This window comes from Lemur catta, chromosome 2, assembly GCF_020740605.2.
Source record: "Lemur catta isolate mLemCat1 chromosome 2, mLemCat1.pri, whole genome shotgun sequence".
Classification (NCBI taxonomy): Eukaryota; Metazoa; Chordata; class Mammalia; order Primates; family Lemuridae; genus Lemur; species Lemur catta.
The window spans coordinates 59,416,901-59,437,769 of NC_059129.1; the positions used below are offsets into that span (position 1 = coordinate 59,416,901).

Genomic DNA, 20,869 nt, shown 5'->3' on the forward strand with positions numbered 1-20,869 from the left:
AGAAACCATGAGAACAATACAGGAAATGAATGAAAATTCTCTAAAGAAATTGAAATACTACGCAAAAACCAAATAGAAATCTTGGAAATGAAGGAGGCCTTCAAAAAACTTCAAAACACAGTGGAAAGCCTTAAAAATGGAATGGATCACGTAGAGGAGAGAATCTCAGAGCTTGAAGATAATGCCTATGTGCTAAACAAATCAGATGAAGAAAGAGAACACAGAAGCAAGAGACAAGATCAGAACATACAAGAAATGTGAGATTATGTAAAGAAACCAAATATAAGAATTATAGGCATCCCAGAGAGAGAAGAAGAAAATACACAAGGGCTAGAAAATCTATTTCTTGGAATACTTGAGGAAAATATGCCTGGCCTGGCCAGAAACCTAGATATCCAGACACAAGAAGCACACAGAACTCCTGGGAGACTCAACGTAAAGAGGCAAACACCATGGCACATAATTATCAGGCTGACCAAAGTAAACACAAAAGAGGCAATCCTTAAAGCAGTAAGATGAAAACAACAGATAATCTACAAAGCAAAACCTATCAGACTAACTTCAGACTTCTCAAATGAAACCCTACAAGCCAGAAGGGACTGGGACCCATCCTCAATCTTCTTAAACAGCACAAAGGCCAACCTAGAATTCCTTACTTGGCAAAACTGAGCTTCATCTACGAGGGAGAAATAAAGACTGTCCCAGACAAGCAATCACTGAAGGAATTTGCAAAGACCAGGCCTGCTCTGCAGGAAGTACTCAAACCTGCATTACACACTGAACAGCACAATAGACATCCACCACATTAAAAACACTTAAGAGTTAAGGCCCAGAACCCAGATTCCACAATGGCTCCAGAGGTAAAACAAAATAATAAGAACTTATACAACAATATGAACAGAAATCTACCCCAAATATCAATCCTCTCAATAAATGTGAATGGCTTGAATTGTCCTTTGCAGAGACATAGTCTAGCTGAGTGGATAAAACACTATAAACCAAGTATCTGCTGTCTCCAGGAAATGCATCTAACCCACAGACGTCTTCAGACTCAAGGTCAAGGGTTGGAAAACAAACTTTCAGGCAAATGGAAACCAAAAGAGAGCGGGGGTAGCAATTCTGATTTCAGACAGCATAAATTTTAAAATAGCAAAAGTAAAGAAAGGCAAAAATGGCCACTATATAATGGTGAAAGGAAAAATCCAACAAGAAGATGTAACAATTCTTAATATCTATGCACCCAACACAGGAGCATCCAGATATATAAAGCAAATCCTGTATGAACTAAATAGCATAATAAACAGTAATGCCATAGTAGCAGGGGATTTCAACACCCCACTGTCTGAAATGGACAGATCCTCTGAACAAAAAATAAGCAAAGAAATAATGGCCTTAACAGAGCTCTAGAACAAATTGGTCTAACAGACATCTACAGGACATTCCACCCAAATAAAGCCCAAATACATTCTTCTCATCAGCTCATGAAACTTTTTCCAAAATCAACCACATCCTAGGCCACAAATCAGACCTCAACAAATTTAAAAAAATAGAAATTGTACCAAGTATCTTCTCAGACCATAGTGGTAGAGATCAATTCCAACAGAAATGCTCACTGCTTCATAAAGTCATGGAAATTAATCTATTGCTAAATGACTTTTAGGTGAAGGAAGAGATTCAGATAGAGATCAAAAAATTCTTTGAAATAAATGATAACAGGGACACAAGCTATCAAAACCTGAGGGATACAGCAAAAGCATTCCTGAGAGGAAAACTAATAGCATTAAATGCTCACATCTAAAAGACAGAAAGCTGACAAATCAACAAACTAAGAAACCATCTCAGGGAACTGGAAAAGGAAGAGCAAATTAATTCTAAACCTAGCAGAATAAAGGAAATAGCTAAGATTAAAGCAGAACTAAATGAAATTGAGAATAAAAGAACTTTACAGAAGGTCAATAAAACCAAAAGCTGGTTTTTTTAAAAAATAAACAAAATTGATAGCCCTTTTGATAGATTGACAAGAACTAGAAAGAAAAGGACTCTGATAAACTTAATCAGAAATGAAAAAGGAGAAGTCACTACAGACATCATGGAAATACAAAACATTATCTTTGAATACTACAAAAATCTATATGCCTAAAAGCTACAAAATGTGGAGGAAATGGACAAATTCTTAGAAACACACAACCTCCCTAAGCTCAATCAACAGGAAATAGAAGTCCTGAACAGACCAATATCAAGTGCAGAAACTAGAGCAGCAATAAAAAATCTTTCAAAAAAAAAAAACGTCCTGGACCAGATGGGTTCACTCCTGAATTTTACCAAACATACAAAGAAGAACTCATACCTATACTCATACTACAGAAATTATTCCAAAACATTGAGAGGGATGGTATCCTCTCCAATTCATTCTATGAAGCCACTATCACCTTGATACCAAAGCCAGGAAAGGATGTAGCAAAAAAAGAAAACTACAGACCAATATCCCTCATGAATATAGATGCAAAAATTCTCAAGAAAATTTTAGCAAACTGAATCCAACAGCAAATCAAAAAAATAATTCACCACGACCAGGTGGGCTTTATCCCAGGGATGCAAGCTGATTCAACATACGCAAATCTATAAATGTAATTAACCACATAAGTAAAAGCAAGAACAAAGACCATATAATTCTCTCAATAGATGCAGAAAAAGTATTTGATAAAATCCAGCACACTTTTATGATAAAAACCCTCAAAAAATTAGGCATAGATGGGACATTCCTTAAAATTATTAAGGCCATATATGACAAACCCACAGCCAATATCACATTGAATGGAGAAATATTGAAAACATTCCCACTTAGAACTGGAACCAGACAAGGCTGCCCACTATCCCCAGTTCTATTCAACATAGTGCTGGAAGTCCTTGCCAGAGCAATCAGACAAGAGAAGTGAATTAAGGGTGTCAAAATGCGGGGAGAAAAGATCAAACTCTCACTCTTTGCTGATGATAAGCTATTATACCTAGAAAATCCCAAAGATTCAGCCAAGAGATTCCTGGGATTGATACATGAATTCAGTAAAGTCTTGGGATACAAAATTAATGCACACAAATCAGTGGCATTCATATATGCCAATAACAGTCAAGCTGAAAATCAAACCAAAGATGCAACACCTTTCACAATAGCATCAAAGAAATTTAAATATTTAGGAATACATTTAACAAAGAGGGTGAGAGATATTTATAGGGAGAACTACGAATCACTGAGAAAAGACATTATAGACAATGTGCACAGATGGAAATCCCTACCATGCTCATGGATTGGTAGAATCAATATTGTTAAAATGTCCATTCTACCTAAAGTGATCTACAGAATTAATGCAATCCCTATCAAAATTCCACCAGCATTCTTTACAGATTTAGAAAAAATAATTCTATGCTTTGTCTGGAACCAGAAAAGACCTCGTACAGCCAAAGCAATCTTAAGCAAAAAGAAAAAATTGGGAGGCATCAGTCTCAGACTTCAATCTTTACTACAAGGTTATAGTAACCAAAACAGCATAATACTGGCACAAGAACAGAGATATAGACCTTTGGAATAGTGCAGAGATCTCAGATATAAAACCATCCTCATATTGTCATCTAATCTTCAACAAAGCAAACAAAACTATACATTGGGGAAAAGAATCTCTACTCAGTAAGTGGTGCTGGGAAAACTGGATTTCTACATGCAGAAGATTGAAACTGGATCCCCACCTCTCACAAAAATCAACTCATGTTGGATAACAGACTTAAACCTAAGGCATGAAACCTTAAGAATTCTGGACAAAACTGTGGAGAAGACTCTTTTAAACATTGGCCTAGGTAAAGAAATTAAGAAGAGGACCCCCAAAGCAATCATTGCAACAACAAAAATAAACAAATGGGACCTGATCAAATTGAAAAGCTTCTGCACAGCCAAGGAAACTGTCCTTAGAGTGAATAGACAACCTACAGAATGGGAGAAAATATTTGCTTTCTACACATCCAATAAAGGGCTGATAACAAGAATCTACATAGAACTTAAGACAATTAACAAGAAAAAATCAAACAAGCCCATCAATAAATGGGCAAAGGACATGAACAGAAACTTCAAAGGAAGACAGAATAATGGCCAGCAAACATATAAAAAAGTTCTCAACATCTTTAATGATTAGGGAAATGCAAATCAAAACTACAGTGAGATATTACCTAACTCCAATGAGAATGGCCTCTACCAAAAAGTCCCAAAATAACAAATACTAGCATGGATGTGGAGATTGGAACACTCTTACACTGCTGGTGGGACTGCAAATTAGTACAACCCCGTGGAAAATAATTTGGAGATATCTCAAAGAGCTAAAAATAGAAATACCATTTGATCTAGCAATCCTACTACTAGGCACCTATCCAAAAGAAAAAAATACATTCTATAATAAAGACATCTGTACTCAAACGTTTACAGCATCACAATTCACTATTGTAAAGATGTGGAAACAACCCAAATGCCCATCAATACATGAGTGGATTAATAAAATGTGGTATATGTATACCATGGAATACTACTCAACTACAAAAAACAATGGTGATCTAGCACCTCTGGCATTATCCTAGATAGAGACTGAGCCCATCCTTCAAAGTGAGGTATCACAAGTATGGAAAAATGTGTACCACATGTACTCGCCATCAAACTGGTACTAACTGATCAACACTAAAGTGCTCACATGGTAGTAATACTCATTGGGTGCTGATCAGGTAGAGGGAGTGGGGAGTGGGGGATAGAGCGGGTGGAGTGAGTAAACTCACAGCTAATGGAGACAGGACGCACTGTATGGGGGAAGGACATGCCTGTAGCCCTGACTTGAGTGAAGGAAATGCATTTCATGTAACCAAATTGTTTGTACCCCCATAGTATCCTGAATTAAAGAATAATAATAAAAAAAATTTTTTAAATTAAAGAAACAAACATGCATCAAAAAATGCTAATGGTGTCTGTTTGGTGATCCAGTGCTGGTATTATCTACTACGGCTTCATGAAATCTAGTCAGTCAATTACAGCGGATATCTACTGCCACCAATTGAATGAAATGATGAGGATGCTTATGCTTAAGCAGCCAAGATTGGTCAATAGAGACAGGCTAATCCTCTTACAAGACAATGCTTGACCACATGTCGCACAAACAGCACTGCTCAAACTACAGAGGCTGGCCTTGGAAACTCTCTGTCATCTACCGTATTTACCAGACCTTGCACCAACTGACTACCACTTCTTCCAGGCTTTGAACCACTTCTTGCAAGGAAAAGTATTCACTTCTCAACAAGCTGTGAAAAACACTTTTTGTGATTTCCTCACCACTTGCTCTCCAGGCTTCTTCACTGCCGGCTTAAACAAGCTACCGTTAAGATCACAAAACTGTGTTGATATTTTAGACGTATACTTTGATTAATTGTACTGCTTCTTATTTAAAATATAATAAACTACACTTTTGACTCAAAATCAGACATCTCATATTTAATGACCTAATATATTTTTTTATTCATAGGGATCATTCTATACATACTATTCTGCAACTTTTTTACTTAAAAGTACAGCATAGATATATTTCAAAATCTATATAGATCCAGCTCATTTTAATAGCTACTTAGAATTCCATTATCTAATCATACTACAATTTATTTAACAATTTTCCTGTTGATTGATACTTCCATTATTTCTCCTCTTTTGCTATTATTAATAGTGCTGCAATAACTGTACATATTTTGGGGACACTTATATGAGTAAAACTAGCCCACAACTCTAGTTCACACTGAGATACAGGGTTCCAACCTCTACCACCTTCATACCCTGTCTAGGTGGTACTTACTGAGCCACCTGACAAACTCCAGAATAATACTTTTTGTTTAAGGTGCCCTTGCTCTCTTACCATAAAAATCATGGAATCTTAGGGAGTAGGAAGTGGAATTTAGGGATCATCCAGTCCAAACTCCTTTAACAAATAAGGAAGCTGAGGCTTAGAAAAGTCCAGCCTAAGTTAGTGACAGACTCTAGACACTAATCCCAGTCCTCAAAGCGTTCCACCCAGATGAGGCCAACTTTGTTCTAAGCAATGGCTTGGTTAATACTTCACCAGTCCAAGATTCTGCTTCCATAATTTCTTCTACACTCTCTAAATCACAATCAAATTTGACCAATCTCAAGTGCAGTAAGGCTTTAAGTGAACGGAAACAAAAACCATCATTGGAAGGAAAGGCAAGGTAAATTCGAGTATATCTGAAAGGAGAAAAAAGTTTGACCAATGCAATTGTACAATGCAATTGGCTTATAATTAGTGGAATATGAGTTCACCTGTGAAATAATACAAAATGATAAAAATTAATCATATTTAATAAGTTTTAAATAATGCAAATTGGCATATGGGACTAAAAATAGGTGAAGGCATTTATGTTCTTAAATGATCAAATTATGAACTCTTATAAATAGTATTATTTAATTTAAAACACAAATCAGGTTAATGTATCAAATTAAAATACAATCAAATACTCAGAGAATATGCACAATTTCCTTTATAAAAACCAAAGCCTCATAAACAGAGCATGACAAAGACAAGGCTCAGGATGAAACCAGGAGTGTAAGAGGCCAGCCGGGCTTCTCTTTCCTTCCTTCGTGCAGACTGACATTGATTTCCTACCTCCTGGAAGAGAGAATAGCTACTAATTCACTTACGTGAAAAAAGTGTACTGTCTTATTTGCTCCACTCACCAAAGTTCTCGGTCACTGCCGTAATCCTAACTCTCGATGTGAACACCAGGACAGACGACGCCCACCCTCTGACGCGGTCGTAACCTCTGACGTGGTACTCCCCAGCAGGAAGGGAAGGGACCATGCACTGGAGAACGGTGTGGTTAGCAGAGACACCCACACAGAGTGACATCCCGATAAATATGTCAATGTTTTCAGCTCCTGAGATCCGGGCCATTGCAAAGGTTAAGACATCATCACTCTGAGAAATAGAAAGCACTTCTGGGGTGAAGGCACGGCTGTAACCAATGACTCCCATGTGGAACAAAAGTCCATCTACCTCTATTTCCAGGGCAACAGAGCCATCCCCTGCAGGAACGACACACTGGATGAGCTCGGCGGTGATGCTCACCGTCAGGCAGGCCTGCTGGCCAATGTAGACTGACGTGGTGTTCTGTCCTCTCAGGGCTGTGCCCTCTATGACCAAGAGGCTTCCACCATGTATGCTGAAATTCTTAGGAAAATAATGAAATACTTGAGGCATAATGTAGAAGTACCTAGAACCATTACCAGAACAAGCATACCCATTTCTTGGATGAGAAACTGATAGGTAGTGGAGTCCTGGAATCAAGTCACTTATCTGGCATGCCACGTAGCTTGCATTAAAGAAAGTCACATTGCAAGGAAGTTGATCATCCACAAACACTATCAGCTCATCAGCCATGGTGCCTAATCTCTGACCTCTAATCAGCACAGTTGTCAAAGACCCACTGATGTTTGTGGTCACAGTGTCCATGACAGGAGTTGTCTCCTCCTGCATGAAGAGAGTGCAATTCCCCTGACACTCACTGGTTAGTCCATTGACAAGGACTGTGACATTCAGGGTGAAGGAAGCTCCAGGCAAGGGGTCACCCACAGGGTTAACCTGGCAGAGAACGGTGTCATCTCCCAAACTCAAAATCACACAAGTAAAAGGACCTGAAAGGTCAACCTGGACTGACCTCCTTCTAGAGTTGAGAGCCAGCCCCCTCACGGTGAGTACTGTCCCCCCACACGCAGAGCCAAGTGTTGGGAAGATGGCCAGTATCCGAGGTGTCAGCACAAATTGCTGGGGCACCACAGACATATTAGCAAATCCCACCTGCTTCTGACGTACTTGGAGGGGATGGATGCCGGCCTCCACCCTGTGAAGAGGGAAGGAGCACCCAGACAGGCTCACATTGCTCTGGAAAGACTGTGTCTCGAGATCACAGGTCAAGCTCCCCAGAAGGACGACTGAGTTGGAAAGGTTACTTCCTTCCACATATAGCCTCAGGCTGCTATTTGTGATTTCTCCTCGAATGGCGGTGACCACCGGTGTTGCTGCCGCTTCATACATGAATGTGAAACCCTTCCCCACCAAGACTGGTGAAGTTCCATGGGTGAAGGACACGTTGCCAGCCCAGACCTCCACGGGGGCCGGGACAGCAGAAGCATCTTCATCGGGTAGCTGGGGGGCCGGAGAGGTCTCACACCAGACGCTCACCTCTGTGAAGTTCACAATGTCACAGGTCTGATTGCCCACAAGCACCCAAACAGAAGCCGGGTCCCTGCCAAAGCCTATTCCTGAGATGCTGAGGATGGTTCCACCTAAAGTGTGAATACGGAAAACAAAATTTAACAGCTGACATTTGCAACTAGGAGCTCACAGCACCAGTGCACTAAGTCCCAGTGCAATTATGTGGGGTGTGTGTTAGTGAAACCTCAATTATTTTACCTTGCCCCCACCAATGCTAACCTTGTGATCATTTGGACAGGAATCAAATGAGGTAAAATTCTATAATTATAGTAAAATAATACAAATTGTTACATAGGAGGATGTTTATAATATTTAAGACAAACTTTTCAAGTACCTTTGTATATTCTAGAAACCACAATAATTTAATCAACTTATACACTAACAAAAAATCAAATTCCTTAGTTTTTTTGTCATCTGCTATATTATGTAACCAGTTTTTTTATGTGTTATGTAGAGTATATGTACATCGTTCTATATACATTCAATATACACACTAATGAAAAATCAAATTTGGTGAAGTCCTCTATCTTCTATATTATTCTATATAATATTCCAATATTCCGTATATTATATGTTCTAACATATCTTATGTATTCTATAATATATTCTACATTCTATATGATATATATATATATGAAACATGTCAAAAGCCATTGAATCATGCTGGTGAAGTTGCTGCTATAGTCCCATACTTTGTCTTACTCTACAGTTGAGAGAAAAATCAAAGATCAAACCCCATCTTCAGGACAGGGGTTGGAGCAACATGACCCATATCACAATCAAATCTGTGGTATAGACAAGCAACTTTAAAAAGGGTTTTACTATACTCAAAAAGGATAATGTGCTACTTTATACACTATCACAATGATTATTCACATGCCAATATATAACTTTCAATTCTTTCTGAAAATGAACAGTTTTAGGGACTGCTCTATTTGCCTTGTTCTCACATCTCCCATATTGGCGTTTCCATTTCTATTTCTGAGTCCTTCATCCTGTATCCCTAGAGAAGACACTACAGACGCGTTCCTTCTCTCCTTGCACGTGCAGTGTCTAAAGAGCTAGCGCAGGAAACTCTTCCCTTATTTTCCTGATATCTACTCTGGAGTGCCACCCATTAGATGTTTTATCCTCTTTTCATCAGAAAAAGAAAAACAGGCAAATCTCCTTTTCATAAAATTCTTTAATTTCCTGAGCAAAGGAATCACTGAGTTTTCACACCCTTTAAAATACACCACTCAGTTCCTGGAGCCTGAGAAAAGCTTCTTTCCTGCTGCCCCTGTTTCTGGCCTTGCCTGCTAATTGATCCAGGAAAAAAAATCTGGATATCCAGTGAACAGATCTGCAGGATAATTGGTAACAGTCCCATCAGAGCCACTCACCCAGAAGGGACCCACAGCAAGGCTCGATGCTGAAAACTTCTGTGATGTACTGGATGTGGAGATCGACCCTACAGAGGATAAGGGGGTCGTTACGAAATATGTGAGAGAGTTAGAAAGAGAGAAAAGAAGGAGCAAAACAGAAGAGGCGTAATTCTTTAGGGGGAGAAGAGTCTGTACGGTCTCTAAGATTTATTCAAATATTATCATCCTCACGTCCTTATCTCCTAACTTCAGAAGAAAAAAAAGACCTAACTCAAAACTAGGGCGCCCCAGCTGAATGGCTAGACCATCAAACAACCCTAAAATGAACGGCAAGTGGCCACCTCACCCTCGCGAGCGAATGCTGACTCCATTGACGGAGACGGAAACGCCATGGCGGCCGGCGGGCAGCGCGGGCAGCGCCACCTCCAGGCCCCGCGTCGTCCGCGCACGAGCCGGCGCGCAGGTGCCCCGGATGTGGACTTCCGCCGCCAGGTCGGTATAGTTCGCCAGCGACGTCATTCCGATGAGCAGGGCCTCGCCTCCTGTGTTGAGATGAGTCCATTAGCCTCGGGAATGTGGGTTTGTGGGCTCAACCACCTAGTCAATTCTGGAACTGTGTTTGGGGATTAAATGCATGGTCAGCCCCATGCATAATACTCTTGAGTTTTAATGCCAATCTATATTTTTCATGAAACGTCTAACAACTCTTCTTCCCAGAGCTACAGCCTATAACCTCGAAGTCATTAAAAGCAAAATTGGCAGGACAGTTATACTCTAGAGGCACAAACTTAGTTCTATACAAAGGCAAATCAAGAAGCAGTTTGGAGAGCTAATGGTCATCTTCATAACCAGCAAAGAGCAACACATCTTTTTTTTTTAACCTCCACTTTTGCACTGATAAAAGTCTAAACTTCTGTCTTCAGCGTGCACTGAACCTTATTATAATGCCGTATGTGCATAAAGTAGTTCATAGTTTCAGAGCACTTTTCTATATATTATGCCATTTGGTCTTCACACTATCCTGATGATATATATGGGCAGTATGACTGGCATTTTGCATTTGAGGAAACTAAGGCTGAGCACCCAAGGCCTCATAGCTAATTAATGAAAAAATCAAGGCATTAGTCTTCTGCCTTGTATTTTAATACATTTTAGCTTAATTAGCAACTCCACTAAAATATTGTGTACTCTATTAACACTTTAATTTTGTTCCTTTTCATTCAAATATTTATTGAGTACTATGAGGAAGGTGCCGCAAGGGGCACGTAAGTAAGTTAAATGCAGACCCTGCTCTCAAAGAGAACTCAAAGGTAATAAAATAGGTGACCAAACAGCTTCAGTAGAAGACATACTGTAAGAGGGGTGAAAATTAAGCACTGGGATTGTTCAGATCAAAGCAACATTATGAACATCAGGAGAGGCCTCGTGGGCAAAAACAGTACTTGAAATGCGGTTTAAAAGATAAATTCCAAGAGAAAGTGATACACAAGAGGAGACTTATAATTTAATTCCAAAAACTTCATGGTTTTATGCAAATTTTTATAGCACTTTCTTACTCTTCATCATCCAGTGGCTTGGACAGAAAAAAAAGAGAATGAGGTGACTTTCTAGAAGACAAAGTACACGTGGATACAGGTATGAACTCCATGGGGGAGAGCCAGGTTGATGGTCCTGTAGTTGAAGACCAAGAAAGCCAGTCCTGAGGGGGTCTCTGCTTAACTCAGTGGACAGTGGAGACCTCCAAAGGCTTCTAAGCGAGAAAAGGACATGATTGAAGCTATTCTTCCAGTCTACAAGATAAACCAAACAGGCAGGAGAGGAGAAATTCAGTCTGTAGACAACTAGAGGCTTACTGAGAGCCAGAGATCAAGTGTGAAACAGCAGCACTAGAAATGAACGTGCTTACCTTTCCTATGCATCAGTGTGCCCACAGAGACACAGCTTGGGGTAAAGCACCTCTAGCTCCTGTAGCCTCTAGCATTTGAGAATTACTGCGGAGCTGGCATCTATAGGATGCCACGGCCAATCAGATGAGGAGGAGAAAGAGGTGGCATGAAAGAGAAAAGTCCGAGAAGAGGGATGTGGCATGGTGGCAAGACTGTGAATCTGCATTCACATCATTGGCCTGCCCTTTAACTACCTCTGTGACTTTGAGTGACTTACTTTGGGCTCCCAAAGCCTTGGAATTTTTTCATCAATAAGATGGTCATAAAGCCTATCCCATGTGGTTTGTTATAGGAATTATGTTAGATATCTTGGGAAAGCATCTGGCATGGTACAGCACACAAAAAGGCTTCATTTAATTTTATTTTCTTCCTCATTCTGCATGCCTTTGCTTCTTCATGTCCTCCCAACCTCTACTGGAAAACTGAAGCTTCAATGTAGTGAGTTCAAGGGATTTCAGGGCTGATCAAGGAAAAAGACATGACCACAAGGTGGCAGCAGCACAAAAGGAGCTTTATTCAAGGGGTGTTTTCACAGATGCACAGAGAAAGGGGACGTCTCACAAGGACACCTTCCAGATGCAACAGTACAGGGCCACCACCGGAAGGGAAGAAAGGCAAGGGAACTCTGGGGGGGAGGGAGATCAGAGAGGGAGCTTCTGTGTGGGTAGTCTTTGGGTCAGAGAGCTCTAAAGGCATAAACAGTTTTGGGTCTCTTATAGCCCCAGGGTATATCTTACCTATAGCTGGCTGATGTTGTGTGCAGTTTTATGGGGTATGCAAAGCAAGCAGGCTCTAAATGGCTAAAAACATACTCCTTTTGACTATACTTAAAACAGTTGAATGTATGAAAACTTAAATTTAGCATTGGTAGACTTTTAAGCTAGTGGGTCCCAGGATATTGTGAAGAAGTAAACAATATAGGACTAATATGCAGAGTAAATCTTTGGCTCATTTATATAACATCCAGTATCTGGCAGAATGCTGGCTTTCACTTCAACAAAGCATTTATTGAGTGCTTACTCCATGTCAGTTCCTGGACTAGGTGCTTTTACCCCCTTTATCTCCAATTTTTATTATTACCTTGAAAGAATTATTCCCGCCTAACAAATGGAGAAACTAGAGATAAAGGAAGTTAAATATTTTGCCTGAGGTGTATGTGAAATGAAACCAAATTTGGCCTGAGGCTGCCTCCATACCTTGAGTTCCTACATACTGAATTGCAAACTAATTTGGTATTAATGGTAAACAAACTGAAAACCTAATTTAGGATTATATTTTTTGCAACAACTAGCTAGGTTTTAGCTAATCACAGTAGCTGAGCTTCAGCCAGTCACAGGCTGCCAATAAATCAGATCATACACAAATACGGCAGCAGGGAGTTGTAACCAATCATGCTGTTTCTGGAGCTCACTTCCATTTTCTGTCTATACATAATGCCTGTTCACATTGCAGAGCTCAGCTCTCCGAACCTCTTCTGGTTCTGAGGGCTGCCCAATGCGTGAATTGTTCTTTGCTCAAATAAACTCTGTTGAATTTAATTTGTTGAAAGTTTTTCCAGTTGTTTCTGACTGAAAAAAACACCACACTAATGGTCCTGCACATCAAATTCTGGATAGAGATGTGTAGCACTCCAACTTAAAAGAGACTTTCCCAATAGGCTACCACACTTTGTGGATTTTATAGCATGTTCTTCTCTATTCTGCCTGTAGAAAGATTAAAATGCAAGTGTACATTTTGAAAAGAATACATTGTATTGTATATATCAATAACATGAACTTCTTGGTCTCTTGGTCAATTGTCAGGCTAATCCTAGATGCCTTTGAGGCAGTGATACAATGTATTTATTCTTTTCTTTATAGGTAGTAGATGTTATTAAAAGCCAAAAATCACTGAAATCTGAATATAACATAGAGCTCCCTCCTCCCTTTTCTACCTCGTTGGGAAGAATCTATACCACCAAGGAATTTTATATACTTTGGTCGCCTGAGGCAGGAAATTCTTCTTCTACACTATCTGAGCTGAATAATATTGAGAAGCTAAAGGACACTTCACTTTATTTATGTACTCTTGAGCTATGGAAAATGAAAACAGTATCATAAAAATTGAGTTCAGGCTTTTTTTTTTGGGGGGGGGAATATGATGGTCTTGTAATAATAAACCCTTAGACATGGTTACCAAAAACTCTGTTATCTGACATTCAATTAACCAGAAAGGGGTGTTACCTGATACTTTTCCAAATCTGTATGGTATGACGTGATAATAAATTGTTATAATTCTATCTTGTCAAATCATCTGAATCATCAAAGAAAGATTAAATTATTTCATTTAGTTGGTGCTCATAAATTCATTCTTTTTATACATAGTATGTTTCAAGGAACAAGAATTCTTGGTTAATAAAAATATTCTCTTCTTTAATAATACTAAATAACTGCTACAATAGAAACTGCTACCCAAAACAGTATTTCATAGTTAACTATAAGTGGTTAAGTGCCTGGGATCTGCAAACACACTGCCTGGGCTCAAATCTCAGCTCTGTTACTTACTAAAGGCAGCATCTTAGACAAGTTACTTTAGTTTCCTTATCTGTAAACTGAGGCTAATACTCCTATAAATTAGCAACAAGGATTAATTTAAAGCCTATTATATGTCTATGGTATTATTATTGGCACATACTAGGTACTCAAGAAATATTTATTCAGTTATTACCTTTGAATTCCCACACCCTTTTCCTGATGGAAATGGTCCCAATTTTACAAGAACGAACAGATATCAGGACATTGACTCAATAATGGCTAAGATGAAAAAAATAATCTCCTGGTTTTTAAGAAAAAACTTTTAAAATATAATAAAATTCATAGAGCATTTATTGCCCTTTTTATAGGATTGATACTCTAATAAGATCTTGCAGTATCATGTATTTTACCTGCTATGCTGCTTCTGTTTCTGCTCAGAGTCACAATCACCGGATTTAAAGAGGAGACATATGTAAATGCTCTGGGAAGTACTGCAGAATGGTCCCCTCCGATCACAGTCACATTCACAATGTGTCCATCTTTCCCCTGCAAAATCAATTTTAAAACTCAAACCTCAGTCTGATTTTAAAGTAAGACTGACCTGAGGGGAGAGAAGTCCATATAGAACTGGTTTAAAAGGTTAATTTTAAGAAAGTTGTTTTTAAAGGGTATATTTGCTACTTTCAAGTCTCCCTTCTCCTCGCCACTTCTCTCTTTCCCCTTTCTCTCTCCCCGCCCCCTGCCCGCACACACACAGAGTGACAAGTGCTTAGAATAGGCAAGTGCAGTGTTGAATAGATCCAGAAGGACCACACCATTAGTCTAAAGGGTAAATAAGAATGATTTGCAACTAACACATTAATTGTTTCTGCAAAAAATGGCAATTTCAAATAACTGTCTATACCTAGCTAAACTAGCCCACAAATATGAGTGTACTTTCAGACATGTAAGTAATCAGCAAATTTCCTTCCCACATACTCTTTCATAGGATGTTTCTTAAAGCTGTGGTCTTACAAAATAAATAATAATTTAAAAAATAAGATGTGAATTCTAAGAAAGTGAATCTACTCAGGAGAGCCATCAAGAGTACTAGGATGAAGTCTGTAGAATAAACCAAGAAACGAACAACATAAACTGAAGTAGGAGAACAGAGAGCTTCAAAAAAAAAGAGTAACTGATATGTTGAAACTTTTTTAGAAGATGGTGGATTTTTATTATACGAAAGACATGGTTAGAAAAAAAACTCTAGGGAAAAAAACAAAGAACTACAAAAGAAAAAATATATATCACTTGGTTCTGCCAGCATCATTTATATAGTTATAGTAATGTAAACATGTTTTATTGATTTAACAAAAAATGATACTGTAACTATATTCAAAAGAATTAAAAATGGTTGTTTCAAAAAAGAGGACTTGAAGAAGGGGGAAGAGTGGGAGAAGGAGAGCATGATTTACCATTTTCTCTTTCACTTTATATGTATCACTCTGATCAAACATAAAAGTTTGCTTTTTTAACGTTTATCTTCTCTGATAAAAGAAATCCAAACGTATATATCTTACCCCTTAGAATGGTAAATATATATCAAAGTGATAATACCCAGTGTTGCCCAAACTACCAAAAATCAGACGCTTGCACAGTGATGGTGGGAGTACACACTGAAAAGGGATTTCAGACAACTGGATATGACATATAAAAAGTTTTATAATTTAGATTAATTTATCCTGAGAAAATAAATGTGCCTCAAAATATAGTAATTAGGATAATCAAAGCTCTGTTGTTCACAACAGGGAAAATTTAGAAATTATCTAAATGCCCAACAATACAGGGTGTCCCAAAAGTCTCCATACAAAGGAAAAATTTTATAACGAATATTTTGTAAATAAAGGTACATTTAGCTACAATTTTCCATTTCCCCTATGTATAGTGACTTTTGGGACACCCTGTAGAGAATAGTTAAACAAATTATGGTACAACCACATATTGGAATTCCATGTAGTTTACATATAAAAGCTAGCTTTTCATAATACTTAAGAAATTCGATGATATAAAAATGTAGGACCAGTGATCAAAGAATATTCTGAAACCTATCTTCTAGGGAATCCTTATTTGTTCAGCAGACAGCCATCTTTGGGGGTCATGGGTGTGCTAGGAATGTTGATGATGTTAAAGTCAACTCTGAATAGAAAGCTCAACTGCAGCATGAGTGTGACGCTTACCAACGGCACCAGGGAAGGGCCCAGACTCAAATTCCTTAATAGGCCATGAGATAGCACTAACTAACAGGAAAGAAAGAGCTCAGGAACTTGTTTTTAAGGGAAAAGTATGCAGTGGGGAATAACTAGGAACCTATTTCACAGGAACATAACATTCTAGAAGTTTCTATGCTCCACCATTCACATCTATGCTAGAAAAAAAATTGCTAGTGAAAACTAAGTTATTAATATTTATTGTTTTCTTAAGAGATAGAAGAGACTTTAAGATATATAAGTTCTGCAGACCAACACACAGAATGTACAACTAGATCAATGTATTTATTCTGTGGCACTGATACTCACAAAGAGTGTGGATAGGAACAGTCTGGTTGTATTCTTTTTAAAGGAATTAACTGATATTAATTATAAGCTCCATTAGTGGGGTTTCCTACTTCATAGCAAAATAATATAAATAATGCAAGCATACTGTCATGATGGGAGTTCTGCATCACTTAATTTCATTCTAAGAAGTGAGTCACTGAAAGCCTTGTGTTAATAATTGTTTCCCACCCTAAGAGAAGGAGATGCCAAAGGAATCCACTTACCCTGGGTGGAACTCTGCACTGAATTCTCCGTGAATTGCTTGTGGTGGCATTGATGGCACAAGACTGAGATCCAAACAACACCAGGCTAACACCTTCCAAACTAGAACCTCGGATGGTGGCCCAGAGCCCTCCTGTAACAAAAACACCATTTTCATATAGGATCCACAGCCATGTAGACAGACAAAAATCAATTATCCACAAAAGTGCCAAAATGAAATTAAAATATGGAACCGTTTAGTCAAAACACAAGGCAATGCTCAAGCTGCAGAAAAAGACTGAAAGTAAATATACAAACTGTCTTACAGAGAGGCAGAAATAGTGACACAGTACTGCCATGAGTCAGTACAGCAAAGTAGATAGTCTCCGAAAACTCCTTCTGCCCTAGATTTTAAAGTATCATTCCTGCCAATCCTATAAAATGTATTCTTTTCCTGAGAAAAGTGTTAGAGAGCACTATGGTAGAAAGAGCAGTGGCCCAGGGCCAGGGCCACAGATTGCTCTGCCACTTAAAGCAGGTCATTGCAGTATTGTCCCTGAACTGACTGGTCCCCATTTTCTTCATCGCTAAATGATGCTGTTAGGCCTCTCAGCTTTGTGATTTGGTACCACACATACCAGCTTCTAGTCACCTCGATGGTACAGAAATGACTGGTGTCACCAGCCACTGCCATCAGGATCTCTCTGCTGACCGCTGAAGAGCAACTACAGAAACCGACTTCTCCTCGCTGCAGACATCAGTAAGAAGAAAGATGCCTCCAATCCTGCTGAGATCATGGCACACTTTCCTGTTTGAAGGATCAGCCCTTGATCTGGCTAATGATTAAAAAAGGCACCTATTAATAATGAGGGAAATGATTCTAGTCTGCCATCTCCCCAGAAGGTTACACAAGAGAGGCAGCAAGGCCACCAAATAGAGCCTTGTACCCCTTGAGAGTAGGGAGGGGTAAAGAAGCAAGATTAACTTCTCCAGGCTTGTCAGGGACAGAAATAGGAACTTAAACAACCTGATAAAAACCTTTGGGGACAATGTGACTGGGAGGAATAATACCCTAAAGTTAAATCTGCAACTTGCCCTGAAGAGTCAGAGCAAGACTACAATAGACTACAAAGTTAGAGAATAAAATGGAACAAGCAATATACAATAGCAAACTAAGAGATACAATATCTGGAAACAAACCTGACTCCCCCCCAAAAAAATTTAAGAAGATTAAAAAAAATTGAAAAAACCTTTGAAATGGTGCTGAAGAATTTAATGGATGGATTAAAACTTAGATAAGAAAACTACAATAAATGGACAGAAAGAGTGAATATCATAACGTACCATATCTTTGTAAATTAAATTAAAGCATCAATGTAATTCCAATAAAAGTACAAACAGGATTTTTATTTAAATTAGACAAAATGATTCTAAAGTTTAATGAAAAATAAACAATAAGAATAGCCAGAAAATAAAATTTGGAAAATAAGAGTAAAAAATGTCTTCTGCCAGACATTAAATATCTTATACATATTTAATATCTTATAATTAAAATGTAATAATAGAATATGCACAGATAGCTAAATGAAACAAAATAGGAAGTCCAGAGAAAAATTCAGATAAATATGGGGTCATAGGATATGCTAAATATGGCATTTCACATAAGCACAAAAAAAGATTGATTATTTATTTAGTAAACAAAATAAGTGAATAGCATTGAAAAATTAAGTCTGAACTTCTACCTCACATCCTTCACCAAAATAAATTCCAAATTTATCAAATATTTAAACATAAAAAAGAAAGATATTTAAAAGGAAACATGGCAGAATTTTTATTTTCATAAATTTCAGTGATGGAAAGTCCATTCTAAGTATTTTACAAACCCTGAAACCATAAAAGGAAGATACATTTTATTACATAAAAATTAAAAATATTTATAAATTGCCAAAATAGACAACAAAGAGGTAAAAAATAAATAGATAATGTCCTTAATAGATAAAATGCACATAAAAATCAGTAATAAAGGGGAAATTTCGGCACAGACAAGAAAGACATAGGAAGAATGTTATGTGAAGATAAGGGCAGAGATCAGGGTGGAGTTCTACAAGCCAAGAACACCAGAGATTGTTAGTAAATCACCAGAAGCTAAGAGAGAGGAATAGAACAGATTCTTTCCCAAAGGTTGACAGCTTGATCTCAGACTTCTGGCTCTCAGAACTGAGACAAGAAATTTCTGTTGTTTAAGGAACCCAGTTTGTGGCAACTGATTACAGCATCCCTAGCAAACTAATACAGATCCCCTACTTCACACCATATACAAAACTAACTCACAATGAATCAGATACCTAACTATAAGAGCTAAAACTATAAAAGTCTTAGAAGAAAACACAGGGCATAAGTCTCTGTGACACTGGATTAGATAATGGTTTCTTAGATATGATACCAAAGCACAAGTGACAAGAACAAAAAAGATAAACTGAACTTCACCAAAATTAAAACTTTTTGTGCTTCAAATAACAATATGAAAAAAGTGACAACCTACACAATGGGAGAAAATATTTGCAAATTATATATCTGATAAGAGCTTAGTATCCAGAATATATAAAGAACTCTTACAACTCAACAATAAAATGATACATAACTCAATTTTTACAATTGGCAAAGATTTTAAGTAGGCATTTCTGCAAAGAAGATGTACAAATGACCAAAGGAACATGAAAAGATGCTCAATATCATTAGTCATTAGGGAAAGTGCAAATCAAAATCACAATGAGATATCATCTCATAACCATTAAGATGGCTACTATAAAAAAATAATAAGTATTGGTGAGGATGTGGAGGTTTTGGAACCCTCTTATACTGCTAGTAGGGATATAAATTGTGCAGCCATTTTGGAAACAGTTGAAGTTAAACATAGAGTTACTTAATCAGTTAAATTAAGATGAGAAAAATGAAAAATTCCATTTTCAGGTATATACTGAAAACATATTCACACAAGTCCTTGTACACAAATATTCATAGCAGCATTATTCATAATAAACAAAAAGTGGAAACAACCCAAATGCACATCATGACATGAATGGAAAAACAAAATGTGATATATCCATACCATGGAATATTGTTTGGCCATAAAATGGAATAAATTATTGATGCTGCTACAGCATGGATGAACCTTGAAAACATTATGCTAAGCAGAGAAGCCAGACACAAAAGGTCACCTATTGCATGATTCTATTTATATTAAATGTCCAGAATAGGTAAATTCATTTAGACAGAAAACAGATGAGTGGTCACCAGGGATTGGGAAGAGGGAGGAATAGTGAGTGACTATTAATGTGTACAAGGTTGCTTTTTGGAGTGATGAAAATGTTCTTGAATTAGATGGTGGTAAGGTATACAACTTTGTGAATATACTGAGAACCACTGGCCCACACACTTTTAAAAAGTGAATTTTATGGTATGGGAATTATATCTCAATTTTTTAGTGTTCCAAAAAAAAAAAAGAAGATCTCAGAGTAAAAGAAAAGAATATGGCAACTCTACCTATTTCTAAGATACATTGCCCTAGTCCAAGCCAACACTCTCTCTCCCCTGGATGACTGGTCTCATTGGTTCCATCTTTGCCTCCCTACAGTACGTTCTCACACAGCAGCCTAAGTCACACAATATCACTTCTTCACTTAAAATCCTCCAATGGCCCCCATCTCACTCAGAATAAAAGCTGAGTATGATGAGGGTCATTCATAATCCCTAAGGCCATACAATTTGCTCTGGATCATCTCCTACCACTGTCCTCTCACTCGATCTATTCCAGCCACAGCAACTTCTTTGGTGTTCTTGGAAAAAGACAAGCTCACTCTGACTCGAGACTTCATCACTTGATGTTCCCTCTGCCTCCAACTCTCTTCCCCAAGGCTTCCCCAAGACGTATTCCTTCACTTCGTCTGTGTCTCCATCCTCTAATGCCAATGACAG

The 20,869-nt window shown here is 38.1% G+C and overlaps 1 protein-coding gene across 1 annotated transcript in view; it reads right to left on the reverse strand.

Moving 5' to 3' along the window:
* PKHD1 (PKHD1 ciliary IPT domain containing fibrocystin/polyductin) overlaps positions 1-20,869 on the reverse strand; it is a 414,564-nt gene that overhangs the window by 343,185 nt on the left and 50,510 nt on the right. The window contains exons 28-32 of the mRNA XM_045543725.1: positions 16,918-17,048; positions 14,531-14,666; positions 10,008-10,203; positions 9,680-9,747; positions 6,761-8,368 (exon numbers count right to left, since the gene is read on the reverse strand). Coding sequence (XP_045399681.1) covers positions 6,761-8,368; positions 9,680-9,747; positions 10,008-10,203; positions 14,531-14,666; positions 16,918-17,048 — 2,139 coding nt within the window. The remainder of the gene's footprint in view (positions 1-6,760; positions 8,369-9,679; positions 9,748-10,007; positions 10,204-14,530; positions 14,667-16,917; positions 17,049-20,869) is intronic.